We start from the raw sequence: 12,971 nt of genomic DNA, 5'->3' as shown, positions 1-12,971 counted from the left end.
GGTCGATTTTTAGCGGAGATGATCTAAACGAGAATTAAATATCTCATTAATATGAGCTCAACGATATAAAGACAGTCGAAAACAGACGTCAGATGACAAAGTTATGAATTTTTAATGGACTTTAACTCTCTAAGAATGTTAAAATATAACTTTAAAAATAAAGTCAAAATTAACCAACGAAGTCTAAACGAAAGTTGTAGATCTCGTCGATAGCTACACGTGTATATAAAGAATATAAAAACGGAGCTCATATACCATAGTTATGAATTTTAAAAATAATTAATTTTCGGATTAACCTCAGGGTGACACGTGTCGCAATATGGCACCACAGCTTCTTCCCCAAGGCTTGCGATCTGATGGAGACACATGGCCTTAGTACGCCCCAAATAACTCGCATACGCCCAATGTACTGGAGTATGCCCCGTGAAATTTTAGAGTACGCCCCGCATACTCAGCGCTGACAGCCTATAAATAGAGCTCAATTTTCACTCTTTTCCTCACACCATTCAATCCAACCCCCCTCCCCCCCCCCCCCTTCCCCACTAATGCTTCCATGCCTTTCGCTAGCACTTCCTAGGTGTTAGTAGCGAAGCGCCGGAGCGTTAGAAATCCCTAAGAAGAAGAGCTTTTGACTTAGAAGTTCTGCCCGCGCAGAGTCTGGTTTCTCAATAAACCACCTGTAAGTTGAGTTATGCTTACCATACTTTAAGCATAACTTATGTTTAAGTTCATTACCATTATTATGAACCTATAAACAAGATTTATCAGTAATTCCAAGTCATTATACTGAGTTATCTACATATGGGGATGATGTCTAGGCTGGATTTAGTGAGGTGTTTAAAGTGAGATTTCCAAACAGTATACTTTATATATCAAACGGACCCTACCTTCGATATAATCCTACCCGATTGTCCGTTACTTGATATATCGTAAGTAGACTTTGAATTAATGATGAATCTAGACTAATAATTAGTCGCAATAAGTATTATACTAAGACTTAGTGATAATGATACTAGGTTTTGTCAAGGAAAAGATAGTTGCTAGAAGCGAAGCACTGTCTGAATTTCGAATCGTCACTTTAACAAGTGAGTGCATAGTTACTTTCATCTTACACATAAATATGACGTATTTAATATAAATTACATGTTATATGTGCCTATTATCTATGTTCTTGATATCTATGTTGGATGAACGATTTATACATGTTTTACTTGATTTAAATTGTGTATGTATTTTATACCTTTAAATATGTTGGGTAAAAATGGGTAGATGAAAGATGATATAGATGATGAAAGATGAAAGATGACATAAATGATGAGAGGCCTTGATTTTAATGATGATCCAGTCGTCTAGTGGAGTATAGATGACGACCACGGACTATTCTAGACAGTCCAGTGGAACGCTAGCAGGCTCGCAACCTGTAGGTGTTTTGGAACTAAGTGTTCACCAAGTGTACTTTATCCCCCTCATGGTTTCCTTACTGACATATATTGCTGAGGAATACCCTAAGCATTATTGTCTATCCCAAAGATAATCCTTAAGATAGGTCCCTTAAATTAGATGCTATAAGGACAGAAAGTGAGGATAATGAGAACGAGTAATCGGGTTGAATGATTTGATGAAAATATAGAAGTTAATTATTATGGGTTGAAAACCCTATGTGCTCACCAGGTTCCAAGTCTGAGCCACTCGGTATCTTATATTATAGGTTGTGGCACAAGAGCATAGGGGTAATGATCAGATGAGAGATTTATGGATTATAGGCCAGTAGAATAATAGATGTTTGTAAGGCCTATGCTATTTCTGTTTATGCTTATGTATTGTATTGATGATGACATCCCAACGTTTTTAATATAATTAAAATACATTTCTTCGGAAATGCTTTGATAATATATTTATCATATTTTTGGGAAGAAATTCCGCAATATTATTCTTCAAAAGGATATTCTGATTTTTAATAAAGCATAAATAAATCGATCTTTTCTGGCCGTGAAATTAGGGATGTCACAGTTGGTATCAGAGTATTAGTTTAAGCGAATTAGGAATTTGTAGGATTTCTAGACTTAAACTTAGAATGCTAAACGATGATTGTGGGATAAGTATATGTTATATTACATGAATAGACACGAGCACTAGCTTATTTATGGAAGATGCCTAAATTGCTTTTATGTGCTAAATGGTTGATGCATAGCAATAAAATGCCTTATATGCTTTATGATACTATGATTTGATTGGATCTATGTTCTATTGCCGACCTGATCTGAAAACTTTATATGTTCAGATTTCTAAACGTTTAATTACAATATTAGAACTGACAAGTAACCTTTCGGAGTAATAAGGAGATTTATACGCTTACCATAAATAAAGTTTTCCATATCTTAATTCTCGTCGCTGTACACTAAACATCTGCTTGGGTGTATTAGGAAACACAATGGAAACTAGCAGCCTGAGCCATGAGTAATTGAGCGTACACCAGAGGTAGCAATAGCACCCGATCCTATCACATTGGCAATGATACATGCGATGTTGGATCGTTAGATGGAAGAGACAATGTGTATACTTCAACAGAATAAGGATGAAACTATTGTGCCGATTGTGTAGCCTGAAATGAATGAAGAACTATCGGAGGAGGGAAATTACAGTCGTACCGTGAGTCAATTTGAACCCCGAGTGGTAAGGAGGAACGACCCGAACATATGGATTGACGGGGATGAGCGTATTTATAAAAACATCTTGGGTGCCAAGATACCAAGTCTCATGGTAAGCCCAAATCCAGTGGAGATTATGGATTGGATCTCCGAGATGGAGATGGTATTTGAAAGCGGCAACTACAGCAACAAGCAAAACGTGTTTGTAGTCAAACAACTAAAGACCGGCGTTTTAAGTTGGTGGGAGTAATTAGCACATACAATGCCACGGGGAGAATCCCTGGGGATGTCTTGGGAAGCATTCATGGAGCATTTTAAAATGCAATACTGCTCGTAGGTAGATCTTATAGACCTAAACAATGAGTTTCAGAACCTGAAGAAAGGGAAGATGAGTGTAGATGAGTAGGCCACCGCTTTCACCGAGAAGATGAAGTTATTCCCTTACTGTTTGCCTACTAAACTCTCCAAGATAGAGAAGTTTGGTAACTGATTACCAACAGACTTTGGCCCAACAGTCAAAATGGCAACTACTTTGAAGACAACCGTTAGGGCAGCTAAGAATGTGGAGACCCAGTTAATGGAGAAGAGTCTGGAAAGATCTGAGGTAGGAGAGAAGAGGAAATTTGATGGATCTTCAAGGTCCAACAAGAAAAACCAGGTTATCAAAGTCTATTTCTAAGAAGTTTGGAGGAGGAGGAGGTGAAGCGAAATGGTGTGAGAAGTACAAAAAGAAACACTCTAGAAAATGTGGCGATGATGTGACTTGTTTCAAGTGAAGGAAAACTGGGCATTACGGCAAAGAGTGTACATCCAAAAAGAGGGTGGGTTACAGATGTAATGAAGAATGGCATATTCCTAGGGACTGGCCGAAAAAGAAATTGGCAGCGAGGCCAAAGGCAAGAGCATTCCAGATGAACCTGGAAGCAGCAAGGGATGAAGCAGATGTCGCTTCAAGTATCTTTCTTGTAAATGGATTGCCTGCCAATGTATTATTTGATTCGGGAGCTAATCACTCCTATATATCACGTAAATTTGGTGGAAGACTAGCGTTGCCTGTAAATAAACTTGATAGTGCTCTAGTTGTAGAAGTTGTTAGTGGCAAACTCATACATGTTAGCGATTCCATTAAAAACATCATTATTGACTTAAACGAGAATAAATTTCATGAGGAGTTACCCATTGAGTTGAACGGTTTTGACATAGTACTAGGAATGGATTGGCTGAGTGCGAACGATGCCGAGATACTATGTAGGAAGTAGACGGTGAGAGTACACCCACCCATAAAAGAGTCGTTTATGGTGTACGGGGACATAAATAGAGTAAATTATGGAATCATTTCCCTGATGAAATACAGAAAGTGTGTTGTCCAAAGGATGTACATCATACGTAGCATTTATCGTCGATGCAAAGAAGGAGAAGAAAGAAATGCAAAGAATGCCAGTGGTGCGTGTGATTATCCAGAAGTCTTTCCCGAAGATCTTTATGGATTGCCCCTGATAGACAAGTAGAGTTTCGAATAGACTTGTTGCCAAGATCGACGCCAATTGCGAAAGCACTATACCGATTATCACCGGAAAAGATGAAAGAGCTTATGATGCAACTTCAGGAGTTGTTGGATAACGGTTTCATTAGACCTAATTCTTCACCCTAGGGAGATCTGGTGTTATTCGTAAAGAAGAAGGATGGGAGCATGAGGATGTGAATTGACTATTGAGAGTTGAACAATGCAACTGTTAAGAACAAGTATCCATTTCCAAGGATTGACAACCCGTTCGATCAGCTGCAAGGTTCGATCTATTTCTCAAAGACCAATCTCATGCCAGGATATCATCGGCTGAATGTGAGAGGGCAAGATATCGAAAAGATGGCATTCAGAATGAGATACAGACACTATGAGTTCTTGGTTATGTTATTTGGAATAATCAATGCCCCAATAACATTTATGGATTTAATGAATAGGGTTTGTAAACCATTCTTCGATAAATTTGTAATTGTGTTCATAGATGACATTCGGATTTACTCAAAGAGCCAGCAGGAGCACGACAAGCACTTACGAGAAGTATTAGAAGTTTTGAAGAAGGAGTTGTACGTAAAGTTCTCTAAATATGATTTTTGGATTTGGGAAGTCCAATTCTTGGATCATGTTGTTAACTAGGAAGGAATAATGGTTGATCTAGTGAAGATTGAAGCTGTGATGAAATGGGAACGACCAAAAAGTCCCACTGAGATTCGTAGTTTTCTGGGATTAGTTGGATATTACCAAAGATTTATCCAAGGTTTTTCTTTGATAGCTACTCCATCGACAACTTTGACCCATAAAGGAACTACATATACATGGAGAGAGAAACATGAAGATGCGTTCGAAAAATTAAAGAAGTTGTGTGAAGTACCAATTATTTCTTTACCTGACGGAGTTGAAGACTTCATAGTCTATAGCGATGCATTTGGATTTGGGTTAGGTTGTGTTATGAACCAGAGAGATAAAGTAATAGCATATGCATCTCGACAATTGAAAGATCACGAGAAGAACTACCCCTACTCATGATTTGGAGTTAGCAGGAGTACTATTCGCATTAGAGATATAGAGGCATGATCTTTATGGCATAAAGTGCAAACTCTTCACTGATCATAAAAGTCTCAAGTATCTCTTTGATCAAAAGGAATTGAATATGTGACAACGACGCTGGCTAGAGTTACTAAAGGATTACGACCGCGAGATACTTTACCACCTTGGTAAAGCAAATGTCGTTGCTGATGCTCTATGTCAAAAAAGTAAACTTGGAAAGAAAAAGGCCAAGATCGTAAAGAATAGAAGTTGTCTCAACAATTGTGGAAAGCATTAAGAAAGCTCAGGAAGAAGCTTTGGAGAAAAATGACCGATGGGAAGAACGTTTAGGAAAAACGTTGATATTCAATACAAATAGTTAAGGATTGAAGGTATTCCAAAATAGGAGTTGGGTGCCTAAGATGGGAGGAATAAGAGATTTTTTGATGGAAGAAGCTCACAAGACCATGTACTCGATTCATCCCAACAACACTAAGATGTATAGGGATCTGAAACCTTACTACTGGTGGCTGACGATGAAGCTCGATGTTGCAAATTATGTGGCAGAGTGTGTAACATGTGCAAGAGTTAAAGCGCAACATCATAAACCATATGGGAGTTTAGAACCTTTGCATGTACCCATGGGTAAGTGCGAAGACATCACTATGGATTTTGTGACAAAACTACCCTAGACGAAGAACGGTCACGACCTGATTTAGGTAGTCGTTGATCGATTCACAAAGAGTGCACACTTCATAGTAGACAATGAGATATGGTCTATGATAAGATTTCAAATTCCTACATAAAGGAGATAGTAAGACTTCACAGTGTTCCCTTAACAATTGTATCGGATCATGACAATCGTTTCACATCAAGATTTTGGAAGAGTCTACAAGAGGAAATGGGTACAAAGTTGTGTTTAAGTACAACCTACCATCCCTAGACTGATGGTCAGAGCGAAAGGACAATTCAAACACTGGAAGATATGTTAAGAGCATGTACCCTAAAATTTCAAGGTAACTGGGATGAGCATTTACCCTTGGTAGAGTTTTCCTACAACAATAGTTACTATTCGAGCATTTAGAAGGCACCTTATAAAGCATTGTACGAACATAAGTGTTGTACGCTGTCTTGTTGGCTTGAGGCTGGAGAAAAACAGTTTATGGGCCCCGAAATAGTCTATCAAACTGCAGAAAAGCTAAAGGTGATTATAGAAAGGATGTTAGCAGCTCAACATCGCCAAAAGAGATATGTTGACGAGAAGTGACGAATAATGACATTCAAAGTTGGAGATTCAATGTTGATTAAATTATCACCGTGGAAGGGACTTATAAGACTTGGAAAGAGAGGAAAGTTGAGTCCAAGATTTGTTAGGCCATTCAAGGTTCTTCAGAAGATTGGGAACCAAGATTAGAAGTTGGAATTGCCAAAAGAACTGGATGGTATTCACAGGAGAATTTCCCAATATAACTACACTTTTAGAGTTAAGGATTGATGAAGATAAGAGGTTAATCGAAGAGCCTAAAGTAATTGTTGGTCGTAAAACGAAGAAATTGTGAAGCAAAATGGTCGAATTAGTGCAACTACGTTGGAAACATTCAAATGGGCCGAACCTCATCTAGGAGACAGAGAGTGACATGATGAGTTGCTATCCACATCTGTTTGTTGATGCATGATTTCGTGACGGAATCGTCCTAAGGGGGAGAGAATTGTAACGCCCGCGTTTCTGGGTAAGCATTATTATGATGATGTAATAGTTAGGGTCAACAATTGTAACCTATTTTATGTGATGAAGAAGTATTTTTATGTATTATGTGATTTACTTGTAAATTATGTGCAATATACATGCTTATAACGATAACAATAAAATAAGAATAAAATACCCTTCTAAAATAAAATAATAATTAGACCTAATATCTTTGAAGATAGTTGAAGTGGTCGTAACAATGATTCCGGAGATATAAGGAATGCTGAAATCCGACTTATAAGGAAGAAGTTATGACCCGTTAAAGTTTCACGATTAAACGAGCATGACTCCGCGTATCATAAAAAGCAATTTTTTTGACAAAATACTTTTTAGACTTAGTGATCTAAACGAAATTCATAGTAGATGTTAAACCGAGAGCGTGCATGTAGAGAACGTCCACATCATACTTCGATAGAGGAAGTTAGTATTTTCCTAATAATCAGCATAACAGTATATAGCTTGAAAATCAAATTTTAGATTAGTCGATTTTTTGTCGAGATGATCTAAACACGAATTAAAGATCTCATTAATAGGAGCTCAATGATATAAAGACAGTCAAAAACGGACGTCGGATGACAAAGTTATGAATTTGTAATGGACTTTAACTATCTAATCCTGTTATAATATAACTTAAAAATAAAGTCAAAATTCTCCGACAGAGTCTAAACAAAAGTTGTAGATCTCATCGATAGCTACACATGGGTATAAAGAATGTCAAAAATGGAGCTCCTATGCAAAAGTTATTAGTTTTACATGATAATTAATTTTTGAATTAACCTTAGGGTGACACGTGTCGCGATCTGGCACCACAACTTCTTCTCCAAGGCTTGCGGTCTGATGGAGACTCCTGGCCATAGTACGCCCAACGTACTGAATTATGCCCCATGTAATTTTAGATTACACGTCGCGTACTCAGCGCTGACAACCTATAAATAAAGCTCGATTTTCACTCTTTTCCTCATACCATTCCATCCCCCCCCCCCACCCAAGGCCTCCATGCCTTTCTCTAGCACTTCCTAGGTGTTAGTAGTGAAGCTCCGAAGTGTCAAAAATCCCCAAGAAGAAGAGATTTCAGCTTAGAAGTTCTGCACACGCAGAGTCTGGTTTCTCGCTAAACCACTTGTAAGTTGAGTTATGCTTACCGTACCTTAAGTATAACTTATGTTTAAGTTCATTACCGTTATAATAAACCTATAAACAAGATTTATCAGTGATTCCATGTCATTATACTGATTTATCTACTTAAGGGGATGATGTCTAGGCTGGATTTAGTGATGTGTTTAAAGTGGGATTTCCAAACATTATACTTTGTATATCAAATGGACCCTACCTCCGATATGATCCTACTTGATTGTACCATACTTGATAGATCTTGAAGTAGATTTTGAATTAACGATGAATCTAGAATAATAATTAGTCGCAATAAGTATTAGACTAAGACTTAGTGATACTGATACCAGGTTTCGTAAAGGAAAATGTAGTTGCTAGAAGTGAAGCACTGTCTGAATTTCGAATCGTCACTTTAACAAGTGAGTGCATAGTTACTTTCATCTTACACATAGATATGTCGTATTTAATATAAATTACATGTTATATGTGCCTATTATCTATGTTCTTGATATCTATGTTGGATGAACGATTTATACATGTTTTACTTGATTTAAACTATGTATGTATTGTATACCTATAAATATGTTGGGTAAAGATGGGTAGATGAAAGATGATATAGATGATGAAAGATGAAAGATGACATAAATGATGAGAGGCCTTGAATTTAATGATGATCCAGTCGTCTAGTGGAGTATAGATGACGACCACGGACTATTGTAGACAGTCCAGTGGAACGCTAGCAGACTCGCAACCTGTAGGTGTTTTGGAACTAAGTGTTCACCAAGTGTACTTTATCCCCCTCATGGTTTCCTTACTGACATATATTGCTGAGGATTACCCTAAGCATTATTGTCTATCCCGAAGATAATCCTTAAGATAGGTCCCTTAGATTAGATGCTATAAGGACAGAAAGTGAGGATAATGGGAACGAGTAACCGGGTTGAATGATTTGATGAAAATAAAGAATTTAATAATTGTGGGTTGAAAACCATATGTGCTCACCAGGCTCCCAAGATTGACCCACTTAGTTTCTTGTATTACAGGTAGTGGCACAAGAGCATAGGGGTGATGATCATATGAGAGATTTACATGTCAACATTTTTAATATAATTAAAATAAATTTCTTCGGAAATGCTTTGATAATATCTTTATCATATTTTTGGGAAGAAATTCTTCAATATTATTCTTCAAAAAGATACTCTGGTTTTTAATAAAGCATAAACAAATCGGTATTTTCTGGCCGTGAAATTGGGGATGTCACATCTTTCCACAAAAGCTCATGACTCCACATATATCTTAGAGGTAACCCAACATTCATCGTCACATCCCATGAATGCTTAATTTTTGTTAGTAAGTGAAATAAGTCAAAAAGATCTTCCATGTTCACCCAATCCAACATTTCTTCTTCACTTAAAATATCAGCAAATTATGATGGCTTGAAACTGTTAATACATGAGACCTTTTGTTTATCACATTTAGTTTCTTAATAGCTGAGTTTTAACTATATATTTAAACGTGTTCAATGGTTAAGAATATTTTAGATTGTAAATTAATAAGAGACCTCTAGAATACTCAATGTAAAATATAAATATTGTTGAAGATCACATCTGTTGATAATCCTTTAAGAAATCAAACTAGGAAATATGTCATCTTTATTTTACCCTATTATATTGCATCTATATCTTACAAGTGTTATCATAGCTCAAAGGATCTTAAGATCCCGAGAAGCAAATTGCATTGCTAAAATATGAATGATACATATTGAATAACATTATCTACGCCAACTCCTCCAAAATTTAAAGGGGGAAAACTATAAATAATGGTTCGTTAAAATGAATCTGTCACATCCCCATTTTTCTCGTCCAGAAAAGACCGTTTTATTGATGCTCATTTTAAATTAATGTGATCTTTATAAATACGAAATTGGTCCCATAAAAAAGTATTTCCGAAGAAAATGCTTTTCATTGATTATTAAAACTTGGGATGTCATAACTGATATAAAACATAAACATAAACATTAAAGGCCTTACATTAACTTATTATACTAAAGGCCTAAACTCTTCGAATCTCTCAGTGGATTGTACATACATACTATTTCTTGTGATACAAAGAAACTGAGTGGGTTAGGTTGGCAAACATGGTGTGCATATAGGGTTTCCAATCCACAATATTGTAATTATATATTTCACAATAAATAAATAATCCCAATTACCAATTCCCATTATTCATACTCTCAAATCCCTAATGCTAATCTCAAGAAACCTACCATAAAGGATCTCTGTGAGTAGACAATACTGCTTCGGGGATTTCGTAGTAATATATTTCAACTAAGGCAACACTGTGGGCGATAGTGTACTCAAACGAACAACTTTTGTTTTCCCTGAAAGATATGATTGTAACCCCTACTGGTGGAAAACCTACTAGCGTTCCACCGAACTACCTAGAATAGTCAGTGGTTGTCATCTATACCCTGTTAGATGACTTGTCCTGATAATACAATGTATGACCTCTCACCATTATTTTATTTTCCCAAAAACCCGTTACTACCCAACCCATTATTTTATCTTTCCCAAAACCCTTTACTACCCATTAAGAATACGATAAACTAATTTATATAAATAAAATAATATTATAGCATAAATATCAAGTACACGGATAGCAAGAATATATAGCATTTAATAGATACTTCATAACAATATGTAAGCTAAAAGTAACTACGCACTCACTTGATAAAGTGGATGATTGGTGATTTGGGCGGAGCTTCGCCTAACACCTTGACTTTTTCCCTTGACATGACCAATGTATGATTATTATTAAGTCTTAGTCTAATATTCTTTATGACTAATGATATTCTAGATTCATCAACAATACCAATGTCTACATCAAGATCTATGAAGTAAGAACAACCAGGTAGGATCATATTGGGGATAGGGTCGGTTTGGTATATAGAGTATACTATTTGAAAATCCCATTTTAAACACCTCACTAAATCCAATCTAGAAATTATCCCCATAAGTAGCTCATTCAGTATAATGACTTGGAATTACTACAAAATCATAATTACATGTTCTTAATAATGATTATGACTATAATGAAAAGTTAAACTTGAATAAAATAAGTGTAACTTAACTTACAGAGTTTTCTCTCAGAAACTAGGAATTATGTGGGTAGAACTTTGATCTGAAAGCTCTATATCACAGATGCTTTGGGGACTCGCTAAAGTAGCCGAAAAGTAGAAGGTATCGGGACTAAAGGGTGGAAGGTATTCTAGAGGATTTGAGTGGAAATGGAGTGAGGATAATGCTGAAATCGAAGGTATTTATAGGCTGAAAAGCAGTGTATGTCGCACACTCTATCTGTGTGCGAAGCGCACATTTTTGGAAGAGGTGACATGACAGCTTTTGAGTGGTGACATGTGTTTGAATTCTTGTGGTATGTTAGATGCGTTCCGGACATGTTGTCTGTGCGCACAATTGCGCGCGAAAAATCTTATTTTCTTTAAAAGTTCATAACTTCTCCGTACAAGCTCCGTTTTTTACGTTCTGTTATATCCACGTGTATCTATCGACGAGATTTACAACTTTCGTTTAGACTCTATCGGCTTATTTTGAAATTATTTTTTAAGCTAGATTTTTAACAGGCTTAGTCTCTTAATGTCCGTTAAAAATTCATAATTTTTTCATACGATATCTGTTCTTGACTGTCTTTATATCAACAAATAAGCATTGATGAGATCTTCAACTCTCATTTAGATTATTATTCCTAACAATCAACCAATTTCAATTTCGATTTCTGAGCTCTATACTGCTACGCTGAAACTTTGAAAAATCATAAATTCCTCTCACGAGGTCAGATTTAGGCGTTCTTTATATGCACATAATCTTTGTCAAATATTCTATAGCTCTGGTTAAGATTATTATCCTAAATAATCTTTTATTGAAAAGGTCTATTTATCGTTGTGACAAGCAATTGTCCTATTATTCTTTAATCATCTAGCCTAATTTTGTGGGTGTTACAATTATCCCCCCCCCCCCCCCCCCTTAAGATGATTACGTCCCAAAATCATCAGCAAAACATGATTAGATGATGATCTCGTTCATCATTTTTCCATCCTAGGTGACAAGCGTAGCTCCAATATCCTTCCGAATCTGCAAGCAATCACTGCTTCAACCTGGTTGACGGTGGAAACGCTAGATGATGGGACGACTTTAGGTATTACACAAAAAGCTCTATCAACCCGTTGATCGAAAGTGTACTTCTCACGTACAGTTCTCCTCTATGCATACTATTAGTTTATCATACGTATTCTAAAAATATGATACCACTCTATCGGTATTATTTTCGATATCGTTCGATACGTATTATTTATTATCAAAGTCTCTTTCTCAAAAAGTCATAGAGTAATTCTAATATAGTAATTTTTCGTTTAGAATCCCGAACACATAAAATGTTAAGATCAAGGTCGACAAAAGACCTTAAATCTATTCTAGTAATCTAGGCAGACAACCTAAGGCATACTATACAGACCATGTAGCACATAATAACAAATAAGGCACATACCCTAATGTATTCTAGTGCTTGTGTCAATTCAGGTGTACTACTTAAAATATAATAGACACACATGTAAAGATCATCGCTTAGCATTCCAGCTTTACGTCTAGAAATTCCCTAAAATTCCTAATTCGCTTAAATTAATGCTCTAATACCAACTCTGACATCCCCATTTTCTCTACATGAAAACATCGTTTTATTTATGTTTATTTTAAATCAGAGAGATCTTTATAAATGCAGAATTGGTCCTATATAAAGTATTTCCAAAGAAAATATTTTTCATTGATTATTAAAACTTGGAATTTCATAACTGATACAAAACAAAAGCATAAACATTACTGGCCTTACATTAACTTATTGTACTAAAGGC

General features: G+C 36.2%; 1 protein-coding gene across 1 annotated transcript; it reads left to right on the top strand.

Annotated features, from left to right (window-relative positions):
* Positions 1–2,802: 2,802 nt before the first annotated feature.
* Positions 2,803–3,907, top strand: LOC111876308 (uncharacterized). The gene is made up of 2 exons (XM_023872855.1): positions 2,803–2,894; positions 3,427–3,907. Exons 1-2 carry the CDS (start codon positions 2,803–2,805, stop codon positions 3,905–3,907), a joined length of 573 nt encoding a protein of 190 aa, XP_023728623.1.
* Positions 3,908–12,971: the final 9,064 nt, after the last annotated feature.

Source organism: Lactuca sativa, chromosome 1, assembly GCF_002870075.4.
Source record: "Lactuca sativa cultivar Salinas chromosome 1, Lsat_Salinas_v11, whole genome shotgun sequence".
Lineage (NCBI taxonomy): Eukaryota > Viridiplantae > Streptophyta > Magnoliopsida > Asterales > Asteraceae > Lactuca > Lactuca sativa.
This window is presented reverse-complemented; position numbering and strand designations above follow the sequence as displayed.